The sequence below is a fragment of the Pelecanus crispus genome, chromosome 4 (genome assembly GCF_030463565.1).
Source record: "Pelecanus crispus isolate bPelCri1 chromosome 4, bPelCri1.pri, whole genome shotgun sequence".
NCBI classification, from domain to species: Eukaryota; Metazoa; Chordata; class Aves; order Pelecaniformes; family Pelecanidae; genus Pelecanus; species Pelecanus crispus.
In genome coordinates this window covers 29,470,628-29,496,496 of record NC_134646.1, presented here as the reverse complement: position 1 = coordinate 29,496,496, position 25,869 = coordinate 29,470,628, and the positions used below count along the sequence as shown (strand labels likewise).

At 36.0% G+C, this 25,869-nt stretch overlaps 1 protein-coding gene across 1 annotated transcript in view; it reads left to right on the top strand.

The window, feature by feature from the left end:
* Window positions 1-328: 328 nt before the first annotated feature.
* The window catches only part of GSTCD (glutathione S-transferase C-terminal domain containing), a 67,083-nt gene continuing 41,542 nt past the window's right edge, over window positions 329-25,869 (top strand). Inside the window, exons 1-4 of the mRNA XM_075709358.1 lie at window positions 329-754; window positions 2,431-2,892; window positions 8,632-8,886; window positions 9,572-9,665. Of these exons, the coding sequence (XP_075565473.1) occupies window positions 344-754; window positions 2,431-2,892; window positions 8,632-8,886; window positions 9,572-9,665 (1,222 nt within the window). The 5' untranslated portion in view covers window positions 329-343. The remainder of the gene's footprint in view (window positions 755-2,430; window positions 2,893-8,631; window positions 8,887-9,571; window positions 9,666-25,869) is intronic.

Sequence of the window (25,869 nt, the reverse complement as noted above, 5' to 3'; positions counted from 1 at the left end):
ATAAACTAAAAAATTTAAAAGGAAATATTTTCTTTTGGTATTGTTTGTTTTGTTTAATGTCAGTAATATGCTAAAATGTAAAAAAATTTTACACAGATCATTTCCCTATCAGTGATTTGTATGTGAAGAGACAGTGTATATGTGAAACCATTCTTTTCCCTCAAGAAGGGCCTGAAGTCCACTTATTCAGGCAGGATGTCTTTAATAGTGTCTTACATTAAAATCAGTTTTAGCAGATAGTGGAAGACCACTGTTTCAAACCCTCTTTTTGTTCTAAATTCTGTATTGTTTTTTGAATGTTGTGTTCTGATTTCTATTTCAGGAACTTCAGCTCAGCAGGAAGATGAAAGATAGTGTCGCTGAAGAACATTTATATTTGAGTTTTTCTCATCAGTACAGAGATAGTATCTTTCCTCTTCATACATCTATTTCACTGTTTTTGCTATCCTACTGTGACTGCAAGTTATTCAAAATTTTCTTAGTGCCGACTGGTGAAAATGTGGATGATCAGTTTGTGACAAAAAACCTCCTTGGTGATCTTGAGATCCATTTAATCTCCAGACATCAGCTTCCAGTGGTTGTGCAGAGCTGCTGTTTACCTGCTGTTGTCGTGAAAGATGGCAAGTTCTGCCGAGCTGGGCTTTCTGTTGTCTTAAGGCATATAATACAGAAAACATATGAGGCAGACCCATCTAAAAAGGATGTTTTGGAACTCTTAGGCTTTAAGAAGACCTGCTTAAAAGCTTGTGCTGAAGTGAGTGCATCTCTTTCTCTTAGTTACATTAATAGGTTTTTTTTATAATAATTAAATGCTCTGAAGTAGACTCTTAGTATTGATGTAAACTAAATTCTTGTAGTAAGAAACTTTATTTGCTTAGAAAATGAAATTTCCTTAATGGAGAAGTACCTGTATTTTGGCATAAAGATAAAAAATAATTCTTTTTAAAGATACTACTTTTTAGCAGCACAAAAAGAACCTTAAGATTAAAAAAAATGGGTCAGATCTTTGTTTTTTATGTCTAGCAATATAGTGTCAATGAGTTATAACGTACAACCCTTCCAGTTTGAAGTAAACTAAGAAATACCTAATTCATTGTTAATTTTGATTTCAAGAGCACTGTATACCGTTAGCCTTCATCACTGCCAAGGCGTGCTGCTGGCTTATGTTTAGCTTATGCTTACCAGGGTGTCCAGTTTTCTTTCAGCAAGCTGTTGCCTGGGCAGGTAGTCAGTCCCTAGCCTGTGCCAGTACAGGGATTTAGTCCCGCCTAGGTGCGGGGTGTTTTATGGAGTTTCAGGAAGTTTCTGTCAGCCCATTCTGTAGCCTGTGTAGGCCCCTGTGAATGGCAGCCCTTTCTTGGAGTTTATTGACTGCTCCGCTCAACTCAGTGTCACCCTTGATGTCAGTGTATTCCATCTCCCCCTCCAGGTCATCGGTAAAGATAATTAAATAGGATAGGCCTCAGCATAGACCCCTAAAGAGCTTCACTTCTAACTGACCTTCAGGTAGAGTGTGAACCATTAACCACTGCTACCCTTTGAGTTGATATTTCAGCCCATTTATTGCACAGCAGTTTACTCACCTGGCAGTTCATCCATTTAGACTTGCCTTCCTCCCTCCTCTCAGGAGGTTGAACTCCACTATTTCATGATCGCTACATCCATGGTTGCCATTGATTACTGTGCCTCCAACCCAGTTCATCCCCGCTGGTGAGCAGCAGATCTGGGGAAGCATATCTGTGTTAGTCCATCTAGCACTAGCATAAAGAAATTGTCCCTGACATCCTCCAGAAACCTCTGGTTCTAATCTCTTCTTGGAACTGCTGGAAAACTTGATTCCATGTTTCAGATGGCTGCAAAGTGAGTAAACTGAATAAGAAAATACAAGAGTTTAAAAGTTTTTAAACCTTTAAGTACAGGAAATAAGAAAAAGAGGACAAGGATAAGAACATGAAAAAATAAGTAATTTCTGTTAAGGTGCTGTTTGGTTAGACTAAAGTTTTTTGATGTTGCGTGCTAAAAACCCGCTAATAATATAATGCATTTCTGTAAAATAATTGTGCTCAAAATATGTTTGGTGTAATCTTCTGGTTTTATTAACAGCACTTGGTAGAGGTGACATATATAAATTGATCACAACTTTGCTTCTCATGAGTTACGCAGCCACCCTAATCTTATGCCAATAATAAGGAATAAAAATATGCTATACTGGATAACTGTTCATTCTGTTAGGTATAAGATTTAGCTTCCTAATTCTGCTATTGCAAAAGTAATACAAAATACCTGAGCTTCTAAGATTATCAAAGAATGTATTAAAAGCTGGAGTTTCCACCTTCGGCTGGAATTTCTTTGCTTAAAGTGTACAAAAAAGTACCTTTGATTTTGTTTCTCTTTCTGTAGAGACATTAATTACATAAATTTATCTGACAGGTTAGCCAGTGGACCAGACTTTGTGAGATCAGCATACCTCTGGCTGTTGAAGCATTTTTGACAGCATCTCCTGAGCACTGTCAGACTATTCCTCCTGACATTTTACAGCTTGAAAGGAAGCTTGGAGAACCTGTCCGAGTACATAATGATGACAAAATTCGAAGGCAAAAACTTCAACAACAGAAGGCAGGTACCAAGGCTGCAGTGCCGGTACTTGGTAAAGAAGCAACAGAGGAAGGAAAAACAGTGGAAATGCATGAACATCCACTCCCAAGTTTGGAACTGAGCATAGCTTTCTCCAAGCTACTTGTCCAGGAAGTATCAGATGTGGTCAACAGAGAGGCCCCTCACATCAGGAGAACAAAAACCTCTGACCTTCCACTTTTGGACCACGTTTTTGCAGAAGGGCTTTATTTTACCTTGGCAGATATAGTGCTTTTGCCATGCATTCATCAGTTCTTGGTAAGATGGCAAATTCTGCAGGTATTAAGTAGTGCATATGTATTTTTTTTTTACGAACTGGAAAGTTGTAAAATGTGTTAATTTAAAATATATAGTGGTGTTTACAATGTGAACTTAACCTGAAACAGAAGGTTTATCTTTGTTTTTGTACAAACAAATACCGGGGATTGGTGAGATCACCAAAATTACTTTTAAATACGTAGCATATCAATACTTAGTAAACACTGATAACTGTTGAAATATCATGCTGAAATGTTTTGACACCAAGTTGCCCAGAAAATTCCTCTGTGAAAATACTTAAAATGGACACTTGAAGTTCATTGTAATATACATAAAACAGAAGTAGGTAAGCATGAACCTATTTTCCTGCTTGAATTTAGTGTACTAGATTTACGACCATGAGTCAATAGGTATTTACTAAAATGAGACCATTTTATCCGTGAGGAATTTTTTGAGCTTTAGAATTTTGATTCCATCATAAATTGTAAATTTTAAAAGGAGGGAGGGTTGAGAATGGTATAATAATTTTAAAATACTGTAAAGGATGTCCCTCAGGAGAGATTTAAAATGGACCCTTAAAGTACATTGTAAAGTGCATAGGAAAAAAGTAGGTGAGCATGAACCTATTTTAATTTTGGCTTCAGCGTACTAGGGGACAAGGCAAAATGAATTCTTACCCAGCTTGTTGCACTTTTACTACATGGATATTATCTGAATTGGAATTCTTACCAACAAAGACTTGAAACTTTATGTAACTTTATCTTGACATGGACAGATGTGCGTAGAAGAAAACAAATACCTTCTAGGAAAGTAAGAATGCCTTTTAAGGGAGGCAGTGAATGGAGAGAGATTCAGAGTCTATGGTAGCTTTTTAGAGGTATAAATCCTTGACTTTCCTTACACATACTAGAGCTGAAGAGGTACTCTGGTATTGACTAGGGGAAGACTTCCAAAAGCTCATTTGTTTATGCTACTGGTGTGTAATTTCTCTTGAGAATTTTTTTTTTTTGTCTACAAATATTTCTTTTTAAAATACGGTGCGCTATGACTTTCGATTTGCTTATTTCTCCTCATTAGTTATTCTTAATCTCTGCTGTTGTTTTCTTCTAGTTCGTAGGAGTGATTTCTTTCTTTGGGAGGAAGCATTCCTGTGTAGCCAGCCTGGCTTTAGTCTCTCTCAAATGGGTGCTTTTTATCAAGCACTCCCACAAAATAAGCCGGTTTCATTGCACATCTGTAGATAAAGATGGGTGTCTAGGACAGCGTCATACCTACATATCAGCAAACCTTTTACGCTTCCATGCAGTTTTGTTTTTACAGAACTTAGTCTGTATTCTTCTTCAAGCAAGGACTGATTACTGTGACCCCGCTCAGGAATGACGTGGTCAGACAAGGGAGCCAGCTTCTTTGGGATGTGCTTCAGCCCCTGAAACTTCAGTAATCTGTAGTTTTGTCATTCAAAATATTGTTAATACTAAACTGTTTTCCACAGTTTGTGGAAGGTCCTTTGTTTACTGCAGTGAAAGGAGAAGTTCCTTGGAAAAGGTTACGTTGCTAGAAGCTCTTGGAGTGAAGTTTATAACTGAAAAGTTACGAATCTCCTTGCAGTCCTATGAGGTTGGCTGCTTAGGTTTTTTTTCTAATAGAATTTTGTGTTACCTCTATGGTCCACACTTCACAGGAGTTGAATGTTTATGTAAGTATTTTGGAAATGCCAAGAGTGTGGTCTATTCAGAGATGCCTTTGTCTCTCTTCTCCACTGCAGTCAACTAGCACCTTCCTAATGCTGGACAAACCAATGAGCTGTTTTCAATTGTCTTCATCCTTGTCTTTTTCCTTCACATCAAGAGGTTTTTGCAGCACAATGAGGAAAACCAGTGTGTGCTAGCAAAGTAACATGGACACTGTATATAGTGGGTATATGCAAAATTTCATTCTGAGTGTAGGACTATTTTGTGTCTTGTGCTGTGTTTAGATATCTCAAAAAGTCTCCCAGGCTGTATATGGAGGAATTTGAAATCTCCAAAGAGTTTCACTGAGATAAAGCAGGAAAAGTGCTGACACAGCTGGCAGTGAGGGCACCACACCCCATGCGCAAAACTGGGGAATAAATCTTTGCTCCCTGACATAGAATGTCATTATAGAAACACTGTTGCAAGTGGCAAAGCTGATTTTAGAAGTTCCTGCACTTCAGGATGCAGTTGGCGAGGCTATTGGTTGTGTCAACTCAACTGTAATTTGAATCAGTAAAATATTCACATCTCTGTACCTTAAGATCAATGATCTGTTAAAAGCTTATCTCGCCCCTCTTGTAGGGAGAGCCTTAGTCACTTCCTTATGAAATCTTTGGTGGATCTCTCACTTCATACAAAATTTACCTGGGCTTGAGAAGGAGAATTCCGTGTGTGTGTGTGTTGGTGGTGGTTGCTTTTTTTTGTAGCACTTATCTAGTAAGTGCCAGTGTCTTGCACATTCTTTGTACAAATATCTTAACACCTGGGTTAGGAAAATATATCAAAATATGTTTTGAGCCTAATAAAGCCATGCAATTTGATTTTTATTTACTTTTTTTTTTAACCCCCACCCTTCAGCCCCCCTTTTGTCGCTCTGTGCTTTTCTCACCTGTGGAAAGAGGTAGGGCTTAGTAGTGCAAGTGACTTGAGCTCAGCTTCAAAACCAATTTTACAGTGGGAAAAACTTCTGTGGCAAGACTGTGTGAGAGTCTTGTTCAGTGCAATCTGTCTACTTAGTTTTATGAGGATGTATACACAGAAGAGAATTAAGGAAACGACAACTGTGTCTTTATTTCCCATGACAATAAAATGATACAACGAGGTTGCCTACTACCAGTATTCCTGCAGTTATTCTACAAGATTGATAGCTAAGCTGGCGTCTGTTGCCAGGAAGAGCTCTGAGTGAAGCTGGTATTTGCATTTTGATTTTGCAAATTCTTTTGCCAAATTTGCCTTATGGTGTTTGAAAACAAATGGAATTCCTGGAGAAGATGCCGTCAGTCACATTCATAGAAGCAATCTCTAAAATCAAGATAATTACTAATTAACATTAATATGTGACAAATGTCCTATTTATAACCTCTTTAACCGAGATCATCATCCTCAGTGGATTTCTGTATGATGATAGCAATATGGGAGTCCAGAAGTAGGTTAATATGGCTACCTTTGAATTAAGATAGTGAGTTATTTTACAGAAATGGTTATTAATTCATCTCTGCTTTGCTTGTTTTGCAAATCACATAATTGGGGATTAACAGCAACTTCTGTATGGATGATACTAACAAAAGTAGTAAGACAAAATGCTTTCCTGCTATTTTAAAAATTTTAATATATTTCAGTCGTCTTTATTTTTCCAAGACCGTTTTAAATAAGAGCAGCATAACTTTTTACAGTAATACTTGATTTACTGGTGCTAGGCATGAGAAGATTCTTGGATCAGATGCTTAATTGATTTCAGCAATCCAATTGAAATTGTTCTGTAGATCTACTGGGAGCAGCTGAGAATGCTGTATTTGTTTGCTTTTCATGTGTGACCCTTGAGCCCTGGTGGTCTGCAGTTTACGAACGATATATTGTATAATACATTTTTGTTAGCTCGCACCAAGGATTGTCCTAAAAAACTGGCTTTCAGTTTCATTTTTATGTAACTTATAAGAGCTCTGGGGTAATGTTGCTTTATTTCTGGTCTCTGGTGAATGATCAGTTTTCTAAGCCATCATACCTTGATTCCTACAGTTATCATCCAAATTTAGTAACTTGCATCTGAAAGCTTCTTGCAGGCAGTGGGTTGAAATGCTCTTATTGATGGGAGTGCCAGAGTTTAATTCTGTGTTAAGATGTTATTTATCACTCACATAACTGGACTTCCTGGGTTGTGTTTAAAAAAATCATTATAGTTGCACTTCCACTTTGCTTTAGCGTGTGAATAATAATGAGGTCTTCAATGGGTATGTGTCTGGAAAGTATTGTACAATAAATATGAGGAGACCTCACTAGCTGATTGTAATTGTAATTACCAAAAGTAAGATAATGAAGCTGAAGAGTTGTTTTTCATTACCTCATTCCATTTCTGTTATCTTTCTGAGGTTACCTTTGTTATGCTTTCTATTAGTTGTAACTTTAAAATTAATAGAAGAATAACAAAAGCTCCATTCTCCATCTGGGAGAAACCCACTATTCACTTTTTGAAATACAATTTAGAACACTTGTTATCAAGTGTAACAGTGCCTCTTAGACTTGCTTTCCAAAATACTTCTTCCTTAACTGAATTAATGTATTTCTGCCTGTGTTACTATTAGGATATTGAATTAGATACTAAAATTACACAGTTTATTCTCCTTTAGCTATTACTAATTACTTGTGATTACCCCAAGAGCATTAAAACACAGCATGCAAGAAAACTGCTTGAAATTTCGTGTCATTTCAAGTGTTCTTTACCAATTTCGATTTCCACACTGAGGACAGATTATGCGGAGGAACACTGTTTTTGCCTGGTCTTTTCTGCCTTTTTCTGTAATCTTGATTTTTCATTTTCTGCTTAAAGCAGGCACAGCATCACAGAATAGATGAGGTTGGAATAGTTGAGGTTGGAGGGCACCTCTGGAGATCATCTTGTCTAACCCCCTTGCTCAGAGCAGGGTCAACTAGAGCTGGTTGCCCAGGATTGTATCCAGTCAGGTTTTGAGTGTCTCTAAGGATGGAGCCATCACAACCTCTCCTGTAAGAGGATGATCTTCACTGTTTAAAAACGTTTGGGAAGCTGAACAAAAATTACTTCAGTTCACCAAATGCATCCTTTTTAAAATTAGCTGATCTTCATGTGAAATTTGTGATTTGGGTATCTTTTTTTGTAATATGTGCATTGTATTCTTACTTAAGAATTTTTTTTTTTTTCACTTAAAATTCTAATTTCTATTGAAGGCCACTTCATCTCACCATCATATACACTTAATTCAGAAAAGAAATACACTAGTTACCATTTGTAATATGAAAGTTATGAAGTTAAGATGGTAAAAAAAGTTTGAGTAAATATATGATTTTTAAAAAAAAAAGGTTTTGGATTCAGTACTAGTAAAAAAAAAAAAAGTCACAGATGTAGTGCAAAGACTTCAATAAAGACCAGGGACAATGTATGCCTGTGCCCATTTTGCTGTTACCACATATTCAAAGGTATTTCAGGCTTGCAGTTGCGGGCAAAACTGCTGTCAGTGGATGAGCTTTTAAGGGCTGCAGGGTGCCTGTAGGAAGGAAGAGCATTCAGGTACCATAATGTCTTGCTTAGAGTTCAGTATTTGTTGCAAATTACTGTTGTGGTTTGTTTTGGTGGGGTGGTTGTTTTTTGGGTTTTTTTTTTGTTTGTTTTGTTTTGGTTTTTTTTGTGATTACCAACCAAAATGAATTATTGCCTTGTTAGGAAATAACAGATAATTAAGAATATTATTTAAATTGTGTTTTCCTGTTACTGATTGAAATTAGGATTAAAATTGGTCATGTAAACCTTTTCATCCTATTAAGCAAATGAGAATTGCAGATAAAGTCTAAATGGCCAACTGGCAATTCCACCTGCAGGCCTGAGCTCTTAACTAGGTAGCTTTTTGCATTAGCATCATGCTATGAGTAAGCGTGCTCAGCATGGAGCCCAGATCGCTTCTGTAGTTCTTGCCTTCTTGTGGCTTGTAGGAAGAAATTTACAGTAGCAAGTAACCTTTCTGTTTTATTTTTCTAGGTTTCCAGCAAAAAACAAGGCAAAAATCTGGTAAATTTGCCTCTGATATCCCGTTGGTATCAAAGAGTTCAAAAAGTACCTGGAGTTAAGAAAGCTGCTGGCAAATGCAATATGGAGCTTCTCCAGCTTCCAGAGTTGATGTCTGCTTCGGAGGAAGATATGCAAGACCTCTCTCCAGTTCCTGATGAATTAGAAGAGGAAAATGAAGACAGTCATTTCATAGGTGGTCCAAGGCCAACTATGACTAAGTTAATGGTAATTTAAGTTTTTTAATGAGTTATTTTTAATATTAATATATCCTGCTTGATTTGGAATAGGTGAAATTTATTAGAATTGCAGAAGCTAAGTCTGACAGCCTTGAACGGTTTATTACGTTTTGCCTGCCTTCTGTCTGATGTGCATTAACTTAGAAGTGATTTTACTTTTTTGTTCTGTTAATGATATTTGATCAGTTCAGGAATTGAGCAAAGATAGGACTGCTGGAAGCCCTATCAATAATTCTGAATAATCGAAGTAACTTTTTGTTTGAAATGCAATATTGTATTCCTCTTTAAAAGATACTTATATAAAAGATGACAAAACCCCATTGCTTTCATGTTTGGCTTCCTTATTTTATCGTTTCTGTTGGTTTTTTGCTATTTGATTAGCTTTGAACATCTGGGAACCCTGATGAGTTTTGTTCGAGAAAACTCTCCATCGTGTTCCGTAACTCTCAGTATTTTTTGCATAGAGACTGACAGCATTTCCTAAAGAAAATTAACAGGGCTTTCTTGTGAAAATGAGAGAAATACGTAATTTGAATCCATTTAATGTAGAGTCAGCTACCTGTTCAGTTTCAGTTAGGCTGAAAGTGTTGCAGTTTGATCTGATGCCGTTAAATTCAGTGGGAATTTTGCTACCAACTTCAGTGGGCCTTAATTTTTTCCCCCCTTTCACATAGGAAAATGGTATTGAAGCAAAGTTTTCTCCTCATCCATGCCCCAACTGGACCCTGGACTGGACCAATCTACCATCTGCAGTCAGTCCTGGAGAAGGTAAGGGTTTTTATGTATGTGTGTATGTATTTAGCAGTGCTTTCTCCTGGTGAAGTTATGAAACTGTTTCATAGGAAAATATGTCACTTTTCAATGTATTTCAGAGCTCTGTAAAACAGGTAAGCAGTTTTAAATGTGTTTTTAAAATTCAGCCTGTTTGGGACACATGGTGAGATGACTTCCCTCAGGTCATCAACAGCTAATGACCAAACTGGGAATAAAAGCTTGACCTTGGTTCCTGAACCATATTTTTCCCCCACTGTTTCCCATTTTCCTGAACTTTTCTTCATCTCTAGAATAATAAATTCTGACTACATGATGTTAATATAATCGGCATGAATGTTGTACATGGACTGTGTCTCCCCAAAGCAGCAGCCACTGATTTTATTCTGATGAAAATAATGTTCATTAGCAAAGTTTGGTTTGCTGGATTGCAGGGCAGTCTGTTGCCTAGCGGCTATAGTTCTACAGAGGAAAAACTGATTTATCACAATGTTTGTTGTTTTCATTGGTGTTATGAATATTGACTACCTCTTCCACCACACAGCAGAGTTTCCTCTAAAAGCTCTTATACATACTACCAGACAGTAAGAAGTTAGTGGACGGTAACTCCTTTCTATGGGGAATAAAAAAATTTGTGTTCTTTTATGTAAATAAGATAACTTAGATACTGGAGTCAGTCTAGCCTCAGTGGCATAGGAACTTCTGATTTAAAAAATACAGAAATATACGTGCAACGTATAGATGCTCTTCAATGATCAATATGTGAAATTCCTCACAGGATATAATAGTAATCACTGAAGAGCTATAGGCACTTACACAAAATACTCGTTCTTGGTTGTTGGTTTTTTTTTTTTTTTAAATATCTAACTGTGTGAATACAAGCATGTATTCCCATCTACAGTATGCAGGCTATAAAAATAAGATCAAATTTGAAGTTGGTTTCCTCTGTTTTGGGTCTGTGTGTAGTTCACAAAGCCGTGACAGAACCCTCATGTGACCATGAGTAGATTTTAGTTTTATGTAAAGTATCCATCCTTCTAGCGTGAATTGTTTTCCCCTGGTTTTGTCCTGAGAGAACTCTTTACTGAGAAGTTGCACACCCTGCTTTAATGATTGATCCTTTCTTTCCTTTAGCATGGAAGTAAAAAAAAAAACTCCAAACTTGGGTTTGCATTTGTCAACATTACATAATGCTTCTTCAGGCTTTATGTGCCTGTTTTGGATATGCTTCTTATGTTAAAATAGCTCTGTAGTCTGACTGCTGAAATGCTCAGGGAGGATTATATGCGTTGAATTTCTGTGACAAGTTCCAATATTTTGTTGGAAGTGAATAAACATTTTGGCTATTTCCAGTGCTCAGGTTTTTGGCTGTAAGTTTTAGTTCATACTATCTCTTTTCTTATATTTGAAAGAAAATTTTGAGAAAGATGCATAATGTATAAAACCGCATAATGAATGTATATTTTTGTGCTGGAAGGCGTCTCTTGGACTTGGTTTGACTGGGAGAAAAATGAACTCCTGCTGCTTCCTGCCTGCATGTGTGCTTGCTCTCTCTTTTCACGTTTGCTGAAATTGCTACTAATGACGTTGATATCTGCAATCCATTTTCAGTTCAATTTTTGGGAACATTTGCTAGCTCAACAAGGTGCCGAGAGAGATTTCACCTTCCTTCACCCAAGATCACAGTGATGCTGATGCCATTTTCTGATTTAGGGAAGCTCCAAATGGTTGTGCTTTTAGTCCAGGAGCTACAGAGTCACACAGGACAAAAAGAAATTTCGTGATACAAGAATTGATTTTGCTTTTCAGTTGGATACATCTGCATGCTTAGCTCAGCTGTTCTAGTGGTACTGTTCTCTGTTTCCTGATTCTTTTGCTAGTATGGCCTAATCATTGTTTTATGGATTGAATTCTCAATATTTTGCTACTAAATCCTACCTGGCACACTAAGAAAATAGTCACTGAATCTGACAGGGTTTTAAACTGGATTTGAGTAATGCAATTCAAGCTTTCAAACAGATTACCCCTATAACTGGCAAAAACATTTCTTCTTACTAATGTTCATAGCAGTTGGAATGAAGTAGAGAATGTTTCAGTTAAAAATCACTTTGTTTTTTATCCACAGTAAATTTAGTTTGCTGTCAAATCTTAATTTAATAGCATACGTGATATACTTTCTTTGCTCTATCTCAGATTAGATAACTCAGAGTTTTTGTTATATGTATGTGGAAGTTCTTGGATTGAATTGTTCAGTCTGTAAATCTAATTAGACCACCTTGCTGTCACAGCTATTTAGTACAGAAAAGAATTACTGATGATTGCAGTTCTAATGTATTATTTAGATTATACATTTTGGTTCATTCAGTTTTTTTGGTAGGGGTTATTTACTGTTGCAAAAAAGAACATCATGATTTGCATTTCATTTGCTTAGTCATATTTCTGAAGCAGAATGAGATAAAGAGCTGTTAGTTCTAGTCCTGATGCAATTTTTAAAAGGTATTTGATTGACCCAAAATGGAGGCATGTTTACATTTTAGATATCCTCCAGCTTTTAAAATTCCTGCCATTATGTCAATTACTTCTAAAATACTTGGCTTCTCAAGTTGTGTGTATCAGCCTTGAGACATGTGTGAATCTGTAAGGCTTTGTGAGCATCTGGACTGTATTTGAAACATTGCAAAATATCCCAAAATACAGTATCTTAGTGCCTCTATAACTGTTGATATTCTAGGATATTGTAGTGGTTGGGTTGTTACAAACTTGTTTTCAGAAGGCATTTAACACCAAATAATTCATTTATTTTAAAATGTACTGTAAATGCTGGTTTCTATTGTAGTTTACTATATAAAAATTTGGCCAGTACTTCAACTGTATTTTTTCTAAGCTTGTTTTCCAAATCTATGTTTAGATCAGAAATATGTTGATATTGTCTATTAAATACAGAAGCCAAAACCCCTTTGGATTTTGTTGTTTCTTCCAAATCACATAGTGTATAAAGACTTACCCCCAGGCACACAAACCAAGTCTGTCTGGCTAAATGCATCTCTTGATATTGAAAAATTAATTTGTGCAAAATCCCAAAAGAAAATGTAGTATTTCTAAGTTATATTAGGGATGAATACTGGAAGCTTGTAAGCCATTAAAGTATTTAATGAAATACTTACAATATTTGCAATAAATACTTCAGTCAGCAGTAGACACAACCCAGAGGTCCTAACCAAGCTCAGTGCTTGGTTGTGTTGAGCTTTCCATAGAAGTAAAGGGAGATACAGTTGTAAATAAATACAGATGCTAAAAGAACAGGTTGGCAGGTCAGAATATAAACGTGTATGTGGTGACAATGTGAGAGCGAAGGAAAGTGAGATACTTGCATCAGCAGTGCGGGGAAGTAATCACATAATGTATGTCAGCATAGAAAATCTTCATTTTTTCCCTGACAAGGTGGTGGCTGAATTTTTGGGAAGAGGGGCTTGTTGAAATAAGAATGCTGAATGGAAATATTGTGCTACTGCTGATTAAATGAGGGGTCTGGGAAAGGGGAGGCTGTATTTAATTAGATTTGTGACGAGCAAAGAAATGGGGCGTCTTTTCTGTGGTTCTGCAGTTCATATTAGCAGTAGAAAGAATGTTTTTATCCTTTTTAGAACTTTAGTCAACCCTGGAGTCTTTGATTGTGTTCCTGGTGCTCTGTGTGCATGAAACCATTCCTTGTCTTCAGGTTAATTTCTTGCTAGCAGCACAGGCTTTGTGGCTATCGAGATCAGTTTGACTGGTTATGGTTAGAGGTGCTTCCTTTAGGCTCACCCAAAGCACGTTAAGGGGAGGGGGAAAGTGTGTGTATGTGGGGGTGGGGAGTGATAACCCCTGTTGCTGCTTTATTATTCTGACAATATATGGGGATGTAAGTCTTTGGTACTGTCATTTTTTCATCAAGCATTGTGTTCACTGTGAAACAAAAAAAGGGAGAAAGGTTATGTTTTTTAACAGGAAGCTTTTTTTGCTTTAAAACAGCTTTTTATTTATTTAAACCTTTTACCCAATTGTGAAATTCAAGAATGAGAAATAACTGACCCACAGTCTCACAAACCCTTACTTTTTCTCTAAGTTGAAATACTTGTTAAGCGGGAAGTACTTAAAAGAAGAAAAGTGCTTTGTTTGTGGTATCTCATTCTGACATTACCAGCTAGACTGACCGAGTGTGCATACGACGGTATTTACTTACAAAGGTAGTGGTTAGCTGTGGACAAATTTATACTGTTGTTTACAAAGTGTGAAACTGCTTACAGAATGAATGTAGCAAGTAGTAATCTACATTCTGTAGGCTTGTGAGTAATGCCCTCTTCCTCATAAAAATATTTTTTCTTAAATGAAGGAATTATAGTAGAAATTATAGAGAAAAGAGCTCCTCTTGCTGAAATACAACTTACTGTTGGGTGAATGTGGAAAGATCACTACAATAAAAACTAGGGGTGCATGCACAGTAGGAGATAGATGATTCAATTACAGAATCCCTGAAGAGTTGAGGTGGAGGGAGTTAGTTTAAAAAATGTAGGCAAATAAATAAAGCTAGATCAAAATACATGAATGCATTTTATAAGTGCAGCTTGCTCTTACCAATTAATGGAAGACATGTAGCCCTTTAACTTTGTAGCTGGTCCTATTCATAGGGTAAATTTTTCCTAAACAAGTGCATTTTAATGGATTGTGTATCAACACAGCTCCCAATGAAGCATGTCAAGTATTTTATATGTTTCGTTATTCCTCGTAAGAAATCGATTGATTCCTCGTATTGGATTGATTTGGACGAGTGTTTGACTTGAGGAGGTGAAATTTTCCATGTATGAATTTAAAAAAAGCGAATACAGAAAAAGGCCTTTCACATCTTCTGTGTCCAGTGCACAGGTGTAAGAAAGGGTGTTAATCCATTGCAAGGCTATGCATACCTGCCTGGCTGAAGTTCAGAATGACTCTGATCAAGTTTGTTTGATTTATGCTTGCTTTGTGGTCAGTAGCAAGTTGATGGCCAAATTAAATGACTATATAAAACTGTCACAGAAAGGTTAGCCTGAATAAAATGATACCCAGATTGATACTTGCCCCTTGTTTCCATTCAAGTCTTCAGACTTTTGAGAAAGTTGCTAGATTTTTAGAATGCTTAGCTTTCAAAACAAGACAAAATTTGGAAAGCTTAACAGCTACTATTCAGGGATAAGGTTGTCCTTTAAATGGTTGTTGAGAAGAGATTTGTTACCTTGATTTTTAAGCCACAGAATAATTCATAATATACAGTAAATGTTTTTTTTTGGGGGGGGGGGAGAAGCAGAATACAGGAAATACAGGTATATAATATTTAAAATGTTGCCTTTATGTTGTCTTTTCCTAAATAATTTATTTCAGCTGAGAATTTCATCTTCAGTGCTTTCTCTGGTTTTGAGAGGCCTTCTTTTAATAATACGAGTATTTTAACATATGCATAAATATAAATCTTGCTAAAGGTGCCATATGCAGTTATTTATGTACATATAGAGTATAGAATGTTCACATTAGAAATAGGGAGCTTGTCTGAATTACAGAAAGAATAGTGACATGAGGATGAAGCTCTTCCTACTGTGTCACCTTTCTGTATGTTTGGTAGTGGTGATAATTTTTTCCCAAAAGGAAATGCTACATTTTTGTGATTGGGATATTGTTTTATTTGGAAAAAATACAAGTGACACTGTTTGAACATAATTTCTGATGAATGGTTGTCTCAAGTCATTTGAGTATGAGAAAAAACTACAAGTAAATCTAGTATGTGGCTTTGAGAATTGACATCACAATATGTATGGCCAGATGAAGAACAGAAAATTTTCTTAAAATTATTTTTAAACAAATTGCTTGCGAATTAAGAATATGGAGAGATGGAAATTTCCACTATCTTTATGTGTTTCACTAAAAAAAAAGCAGCTCTCGATGTCTGTAGCGGAACTGTTTGTCACAATGTCATGTTCTTTAAAAACACATAATTGAAAATGCAAGGCAGTGAAACTTGCTTCCCTCCAGAAGGATCTTTGTGCTCCACAATTGTTGTATAGGACTAATGCTCACATTTTCTTTGTGGCATTAATTATTTGCAAACCAGGTTTTGTTTTTAACCTGTTGTCCAATGTAACATAGGGTTACTGTAATACATGTCTTTCTGGCAGAAAGAAAAATGCATCACAGATATTTGGCTGACGCTTTGTTGCACTGGAATTGTTAAAATATCTTAAGAAGGCAAAAGGGTTTTTTCCTTCATTGGCAAAAATGAATCTGCTAAATAAAAATTTTCTGGGATGGGGATCTCAAAAATGTTTTTATAGTTGGACAACCAGTGACCTTGGAGATCCCATTTGTGTATATTATTCCAAGGCCATTTGGTTTGTCCTCTTGGGTCAGCTCTCAAGGACTGAGTTCATTCAGCATAAGTGCTTTGCAAATACTGAGTACTGTGTCAGTGGTTTGCTACTCTGCATACTCTCTCTCCATACCTACTCTCTTTTCTTTCTCTGTCCATAAACACTGACTTTATAGGACATTTTGTAAGAAATTTGCATTAGACTTTGAGAAAGTATTTGTAAATGAAGTATGCAGAGGAATTTATTTTAATAGTTTTACTTCCTTGTCTGCTTTCTGTGAGACATTAATGTAAGTTTTTTCCATTTGACAGATTAACAATACAAATATAGTCTGGTTTAGGAGTTGCAGTTCCTTTATCAAATGACAAATTAACACAATCAAAACAAGTTTCCCCGTGATGCCTGTTCATCAGGTTTGACCAATGTCACTGTTCAGATTGATCTCTAGTCTTGATTTCCAGTGTGCATAACTTAGGAATTAAGGCATCAGCTAATTTGTCTACAGTTGAGATAAAACCTCTGGTCTTTCTTTGAAGACTAAATATACAAGTAGTTGTGAGGCTATTTTTAAAATTCATTTACCTATTTAATAAGATGTTGTTTTGTAAAATGACTTCTCAGGTCCCCAAACTCTCCCCAGCTCCTCCTACCCCCCTACCTTGCCCAAAAACTCTATTATCTTTTATCTGGATGGGATCTGAAATACTAATCTAGTAACAAATGCCTCTCTACTCTGTTTCTTTAAATTAGTAACACTCTTTAAACTCATCAATTAGTGCATTTTAAAGCTAGGTAGACAATATGATCATCTATACCTGTCTCCTGCCTGATTCTGGCTATAAGCTAAATTCATAATTGCATGCATCAAGCAGAATGATTCATGGAATAATAATAATGTTTAAAAGGTACCTGGTTGAAGGAAGAGTTGTGGGTTCACAGTAAAATTTTATTTATCCAGAATGGAGATTAAACTGTAAATTAGATATTCTAAAGTGAAAGAATAAGTTACGAAGGGCAGCAGTTTTTAAAAAGAGCTCAGGTGGACCAACAAGAATAAAACAATGTCTACAATTTTAGTTTAGAAACATCTTCAAAACTTAAGAACCTTTAAGTAACACAGGCTAGCACAATAACAGTAGCACAGAACAAAGTGTTATAGTTCTGTGGAATTAACTGACGTTTTGATTAAGCAGTCTTAGTGGTATACCAGACAACAATCCTGGAGGATCAGTGTTAGCTTCAGCTTCCAGAACTGATATTAAGTAAAAGATACTTCAGTGTAGAATGGCCTCTCAACAGTGAAGATACAGAGACTTCTTAACTTGGCAGAAAAACATTTTGAAAAATTTTCAGCCCTTATTTTTCATATACAAAATTAGCTTTAGTGCAAGGAAGGAGACATCAATGAGCTATGATGAGATTCTTGATTTGATCTATCAGCCATTGAAAAGCCTGGCTTCCAATGAGTTCCCTGTGTTTTGGACATAGTGTTGATTTCATGGGTTCTACCCTTATATCAAATTACTATCAACCATTCTCTAACTTCACATGATTAGAGATTACTGATTTTTTTTTAATGGTTGCAGCATTTTTTTTCACAACATTGAAGGAAAACAGCATTAAATGATGTCAGTATCTTTTAACCAACTTTAATATGGACCCAGAGTCACAAACTTTTAAATTGTTTGTAATTGCTAACAGAACTAACACAATAACTGTGGAATAAATGCTTCATTAGATGCAGAGTTATTTGATTTGAAATTGTTGTCAAGATTGATTCAATATATCCAAGTTGCTTCTAGGATTATTTTGTGAAGATGAGTCACAGTTACTTTGTTCTGCTTTTTATATTCGTATTACCTTTGGAATATTTTAGATTTGAGAGATGCTTTCTGAGATGAGAATACATGATGCTTAAAAATAAAAACTGCTTTAGGGAATGTGACATTTTATTAAAATTTTTGCTAATCAAGAGATGCAAATTACGGGTTTTACTTTAAATGTGAAAAACAACAGTGTTTCTGAAATGAGATCCAGGCAGTCATTTATTCTATAAAACAAAAAGAGTTAAAACACTTTAAAGTTCTCTATTTCCCTTCCAAGCCTGTCAGAACTCTTTGAAAGACTTTGAAGATTTTTTTTTTAATAGTTTTGTAGCCTATTTCAGTATCTCAAGCATCCTGAAGCAGGAACTCATCCTTCTTCTTCAACTGATTTTTCCGTATCAGACAGCTCTTTGCCTGCAAGCCACATGGGTAACAATCCAAGGGAAACTCAACTGAAGCTGCTTCTCATTAACCTCTCCGTAAAGTTATAGTTTTGCTGCACTCATTTAAATAAGTTTAAACCACATTTATGATTGTATTGTATTTTGCAATTCAAGATCTGGAAAACCTGTAATGGCAATGGAGCCAGGTTGCCTCATATTCTTAATAAATTCTTGAGAAGTAAGTAATTTTCAGTAACAAAGAGAAAGGGAAATGCTCATGGCTTGATATAGACAACATTGATATTTGAGGTGATAAGTGTAAGAAAATGGAAGCTTATTACTGCGATTTCACTCTTCTTTTATGTGGCTTATCTTAAAAAGAGGATTCTTGTAAAACTTTAGATTTCGTACGTGACTTCTTTGGATCTTTTGATTGTTCTGGGATATAGCATTGCATAGTTGGTCTGAGGACAATTTTGATGGGAGTTTGAGTGCAATTACTAATTTTTAGACAAAAAATTCTTTATGTGTAACTGGAAATAATAAATTAGGCATGCCCCCAAACCAGGTAACTTGTCCATGGCAATATATACTGTTCCTACTATTACTGTGCTCTCCGTCCATTTTTCTTTTGTGATTGTCTTGGTTACCAAACTAAACAAGGGAAGGGAATGCATTATCTTATACTTTTAAGATGCCTATTTGGAGACAGGAGGCAAAGCTGTTACATGACTAAGTTAAATTAGTATGTAAACCTGATTTTTAGGTACAATGTTTTACTGAAACAAATACTTTTTGAAAACGTAGAAGGTTTGTATGCCTCATGAAAACAGTGCATCTGCATTATGAGGGATACAAGTTCGGTACCTTTATGTTTGCTCGAAGTCTGTTGCATTTTTTTAAGTGATGTTTTGATCTAAATGCAATGCTTAACAACCTCTGAAATGTTTAAAATCTGCAAAGTAAAAAACAGCAGTTGCTAGTGTGTCTTACTGAAAATAATACTAGAAAGAATAATACCAAGTTCTAACAGCTGCATTTTGATTCAGTTAGGAGAGATTCTCATTGGTGCTTGGCCTGTTCTGTAAGAAATTATTATGGTGAGGGTGATTGATGGGCTTTCCATACGGCTGATAATCATACTGAAAAGTGTCACCTTTGGTTTAGTCCCCTGCTTTGTGGAATAAGTGTAAACCCTCAGAGAATTACTGAAACCTTAGCTCTTCATATTGAATATCCTCTATAACAGGAGCTCAGTTTTTGATGAAATTTAATCCCTAGAGGTATGGTTTTACAAGTTACAAGTCCTTGTTAATTGTGAGTTTATTGGGCTTCTGAGAGATTTGTTTTATATAATACAGTATATAAAGTTCAGTGGAAGCTTTTTCTAGTCCCATTGTGGTTTGTGTTTGCTGAACATGTCTAAAGAATTGAAATTAAATGCTGCAATTTGCCAGTTGAAACGTTTTAGTGATTTATGATTTGGGAACTGAAGGCAATTCTTAATGATTTGGTTTTGTAAATTCACAGTAGTCTTAATTCTGACAGTTAAATTAAAGCATGTTCTTGATTAATCAGAGTGAATTTTTACAAAGTGTCTGCACTTGGCAGTCACTGGCCTTAAGCTGGCTTTGTATAGACAGAATTTGAGTGTGATCTGCCCTAGATAGAAAAAGTAGTTTTATTCATTAGACTGTAGGGCTTTTTTCCTTTTTGTCTCTAAATTTCTCACACATCTGGAAGGACATAAAAACCAAAAACATCAACTCATAGATGACTAGCAGATTTTTTTTTTTTTTTTCCTAACAGGACTGTTAAATTAATTTTCCGTGTCTTCCTCAGAAACCTTTAATGAATATTAAATAGCCTGCTAAGTAACTCTGGCCTGTTGTTGTGATACCACTGTAGTAGAGTTTACTTGTTTTTGCCCGTTCTATATTTCTGTGTTCCTTGTTCATGGGATAGCAAAGCCCCAAAGTTATATTATTTATCTTTTAAGCCAGAGTTTAGAGAACAAGTTTCTGCTAAGTACTCCATAGCATGGAGGTGCAGGTCATTCTTTATGGAAGATTACTATTGAGGAAAGAAGGATTGATGATGCATTCTAGCAATTTTGGTTTGGGACAATGTCCAGCAAAAATCTGGGAGAGATGATTCATGTGATCCAAAAAGACATTTTCTTCTAAACATGTCTCGAAATCATCAGCAGGGTTATTTCTGGGGAAGCCAGAGTATATAGAAATTTATCTCCTTTAATGGTCAGTAAGGTGTACTTAGGAGTGATGCTGTGGTACAAAGTGACACTTTGTAGGGAAGACAGTGATATGACACATTTCTTGCTCCTTTTTGCCTAGAAACTACGTATGAGGAGCCACTTAACTACTTTTTTTTTTTTCTGAGTCCTGTTTATAGTGTTGCCATTTCATAATAACTGATTCCATATATGCCATCCAGTCTGAATTACACAGATGCTGACCATTCATGAACTGCTGGCCCTCAGATGGTCCTCATGGCAGCTGTTTGTCAAAAAAACCCTGGTTGTCAAAAAAATCAGCCTGTTTCAGAACTTCAGCAAAAGTATAAACAGATAATTAGATGGAGGAATGCTGGCTTTTTTGTTCATGTTCCATTTATTTTCTCTTGCTTGCCTCTGAATAGGTCAAAATAGACTTTACGTCTGCCACTATGAGGAAGAATGAAATGCCTATTTCAGGATGTTTGCTCTTTGCAGTAGTAGATGTGAACTTTCCTATGGAGTATATATAGTGATCAAACTTACAGCAAATTCATTTTTATACCTTGTCCAGTTTTAAATCTGTATGTACCTGATTTTCAGCATGCTTTTGTAATGATGTGCCTAGTTTTGGACTATGAATTCCTTTAAAAACCTTCGGATACCATCTGAAAACTTGTAAATATGTGTAAAGAAATCCTGTCCTATTTCCACATAAGCAAATAAAAATACTGCTTTTACTTCATTGGGGCTAATATTTCCCTTTTTGAAAGATATGTTTTAACTTTCTAAAGATTTTAATCAAATGTAGTAATGAGTTCCATATGCATTAGCATATTTGTGTTAATTACAAAGATTTAGGAGGGGGGGGAGTTAATGCCTTTCTTTGTTTCCAAATATGCAGAATATGCTATTGGATAAAAGTTAAATTGTTGATGACATTAGGCTTCATCCTTTTTTCCCAGAATATACTAATGTCATAGTATTCTAGTTGCTGTACAGTTTAAATATATCTTTTGTAGCACCAGCATTGTCTTTAAAAGAGATATTTAACCTGCTTCAGTATTCTCGTATTTCTTGCTGTAAAACGTCTTCACTGCTTATTTGAAGATTTTTCTGTAAGTTTTCTCATTAGACTTAAATCTCAACTACATCGATGATAGGGTGTAACTACTGTATAGCTTGCGTCCTTTAGCTATTTCATGTGTCATCCATTTGCCATATCTGAGAGTATGGGGATTCATAATTCGTATAGCTATGTAGCATAATCAACACAAGGATTTAAAGTTAGGTTTTTTCCCTTCCTTTGCAGTATTTTTATAGGTCACTTACAGTGTTGTTTTCTACACATTGCAACTGAGGGACAGCTGAGTTCTAAGTTTATCAGCTCAACTGTTAAGTGAGCATGACTGATCTCTGTGTTTCTGCTACAAAGCCGAAGTGGTCCTTGCAAGCAGAGGCATCAGGAGGCCTTTGTTACCTCTGCAACAGCATTTTGGCTTTTTTACTGTCTTCAAAGTGTCATGTTGAGCTGTGCAATCTGTCTTTCAAGACAAAAGTGTGAACTGGTTGAGCGGAGTGGAATCAGAGTTTTTCTTAGCTGTTTCGCCAGCGCGCTGGTGTGTGTGTGCGCGTGACTTTTGGAGCTTAAAATCTTCACAGGCCACAGGAGGGCAGCAAAATCTGTTTGGATAAAAAACTGTACCTGGATGGATGGAGCTGTGCCCTGCAACTAAGTCACCCAAGAGAAAGATGCTTTTAATCATGTGGCAGTTCTCAGCTCAGTAACCTCTAATCCCAAAATTTGGGACCACCTGTTGGAAAAAGTGATTTAAAAGTTTTTCTTTTTCCTTCAAATTCGAGTTGATGATTTAACAGTTGACACACTCATTGTATTGGACTAGGACCTAGAAGCAATAATTGCGGAGTCTGTTGTGCTAGGTGCTGTATAAACACATAGCAGAGTAATGCTTTCTGCCTTGAATGTTTTCAAGTCTAAGAAAAGAGATAACAGCTGAGCAGGGACTGATAGGGGGAAAGTTGATCAGCTCAACTTCTTTTGCTGGAGTTTTGTGTCCTTTGGGATAAAGGAGAATGCTGGGAAGATATTTGTAAGATAGTGAGGAGCTCAATGGAAATTTCTGGGAATTTTTTCCTGTCACATATGGAACAACACGAGAAGAATTGTGCAAGTGATTTAATTTTTTTTTTTTTTTTTAATTGATCAGTAAATGCTGCCATAGCTCAAGGGTCAACATTTTGGTAACTGAAAAAGGTGGTAGCATTAAAGGATAGGTTATGGCTGGAATTCAGAGGAAAGGGAAATAACTTGTTTGATATGATAGAAGAAAAAAGTAGGCAAGTGAAAGGATGTAAAGAGGTGAATTTTAAGCAACTAACCAGTAATGTTTTTTTTGTGGTAGCAGCACTGTGAGCACATGAGAATATGTGACCTTCTTCACTAGGAGGGGAGGGCAGTAGTCAGAATGTGAAAGAGCTGTCTAGCCTATGCAAATATTTGAAAATGGTCCCCAGAAACAAGTCAAAAAAGATTCTTTCTCTTAATTGAACCTCTCACAACTTCTCTTCCTGGTGTAATCTTGCTTCCAAAAAAGAAGATGTAGGCACTGAGAAATTACACAGAAGTTAAGATCAGAAGATTAACTAAACATGAGAAGGAAGGTATAGTTACTGTGCTTGCACACCGAAGAGAGCGCAGCCCAGAGAATGACTGAAACTGAGCCTGTGTGTTTCTCTTCTTCCTTGGTAACAAAATACTGCAAACATGTTGAAAGAATGTATATGTCCTTCTCACTCAAGTTTATTGACATTCACTCATATTTTGTTCTGGGGATATTTCTTTAAAACCATTATTTGTTATTCATTGGGAGGGAAGGAGGAGAGGATTTGCTGGAAGTTGAAATACTTCATAGATGATTTACATTATCTTTTTTGTAGTGGTCTTTGAAGAACGCAGTAGCTTATTTGTAGATTATTTGTGAAAAATAATTCAACCTGTGTTCTCAGTTTGCAGTTTGTTATTTTACTGGATTACTGAAACTATGAATCTCTCTTACTTAGTATTTAATTTAATTTGAGGAGTTCTTTCTAAGGCTACTGATTGTTTCCAGAGTTTGTGATTGCCTAGATTTTGTCAATTCATAAATGATCATAATAAATAACATGGAGGTTTATTTTGTGGTTCTTAAACTAGACGGTTTCCTTCAGAAATGTAGGCAAACATGTTTTGAACAACCTTCTTCTGCAGTGTCAGAGTTTTGTACGTTGGGGGCGGGGAACTGCCTTGTTATCTAAAAAGTATATCACTGTTGAGGTACTGTCAAGTTTTGTGTAGCATTAGTGAATGTCTGTAAGCTCTTTATGGACATTTTATGAGGAGTTTATGAATCACAACATATTTCATCGAAGCAATGTGATAGACTTGTGTATATAAAACATACTTTGAAACTAAAGTTTCTGCTAGAAACACAGGTGGTGTGTGTACTCCTAAAGGTAAGCATTGTACAAGTGGCTGCATATACCTTCTTTTTCCATCCCTCAATGTTTATCTGTTGCAGATTTGAGGTGCAGATTTTGTTTCCAATCCATAAATCATTTGTGACAAAATATGAGATAAGGAGGATTTTTTCTGTCTGTTGAAGTTACTTATGGTTTCCATCTGCACTTTCATTGTTTTTAGACTTCCATGTTAAGAACCATGGATGTATTACTTGATTTGGATACAATTCCACACTGGATAATGTCAGGAGTTTCATTTTAGCTCTTCCTGAAAGTGAGTTCTTAGGCCACAGTTGTGCATTTGAAGTTCTAATCAGCAATTTCAAGAAAGACAGCACTGCTATGTTTAAAAAGAAAAACCCCAAACCTAAGTGTTTTTAAAAAAAAAAAAAAAAAGTAAAATTATTTTGTTATGAGTGATTCATAATCTCCTCTGAGTAGTCTGATACTTTCAAAGCTTTTAATTGCACAAAGGAAAGGCCAGACTACTGTGTGTTTAGTGGTTTAGTGAAGGTGGTATTAATTATTTTGTACTTGAAATGCATCTTCTCCAGATGGTCTGGAATAGCTTCTGAAAAGTTAATTTTTGGCGCATGTCTCATGTCAAACTTCTGGCATCTTACCATAGCAATATCAAAAGGAATTTACATCCTTTAAAAACTTTTAAAGTATTGAAGAGCAAAGGCAAGTAGGAAATTCAGCTGTTTGTAGAATTATCTTGTAAGTGTAGAAGAATTGGAGAATAATCCCAATATTAACATTAGTCAAACCTAATCTGAAGCAATAAAATTTTTCCCCTGTTGTTGTGGAACATCAATCTAAAGATCCAGAGATAAGAGAGGTATGACACTTTTATTTCAGTTTGCGCCAGGAGGTTACTTTAAAATTTTTGCAGATCTTTCACGGAGTTGTTGGTCTTTGTGTTGATGTTTAAATTGCTTGTTTAAGTATTGTGAGTAGACCAGTTGAGATAGTATTCATTTAGTTGTTCCATCAGCACACTCTACCTGGAATTTTCTAATGTGTCTGATTGGTGAAGTGCTCTTAAATCTTCTAAAATGTTTTTGAATATCCCATTTGCAGATCTTCCCTGTGTTCTTGCATTTTTAGTGACAAGAAATAAGAAACAAAACAACACGCCCTCACCCCCAAAGACTAAGATACCTCTTAGCAGTATAAACTGTTCTGAGTGCTTCCATGAAGAAATGCTAAACTGGACAAAGTTCTTACCTTGGCTCTCAGTTGCACTGAATGTTTTCTGCAGTCTTTCCTTTGGTAGGAAGAGTGTGCTGGAAAAAATAAAAACGCACTCTTAAAACTTCTCTGTTTTATACAAACACTCCTTGTTGTCCTAGACTTTGTACCTGATATTTTGAAGGCTGCACTGAAAGTTAGCTCAGGTTGTAAATGGTTCTAGGCTGTATATGTGACGTTCAAGACTCCATATGGAAACTGGCTTCCTTTCCCTATCCTCCGTCAGTTAAAGACATTAGGAAATATTGGTATGTGTCATGGACTTCTATGAGCTAGCATTTCATGCTGCATCCTGGATGGGTTCACATGTTTCGGTGCAAGTTCAGTGGGATTTAACTAGCTGGTATCTTTAGGAAAGAACATGGTGCTGTTACTTGCAGCGTGACAGGCTTATTTTGTCCAAGAAATAAGGCAATTTGGAGATATAATACCTTGACTCATGCCTCATATTTCTGTTGTGTTTTATAGTAATATTTGGTATATTTTGCTTGAAATTTTAATACCTGTCTTTATCATTCTTATGTTCCGGTATCATCAACAGAAGCTACTTATATAGGTGTTGTCTGTTCTCAAAATGCATGTTTCAATAATGTGAATAGGGATTTGGTG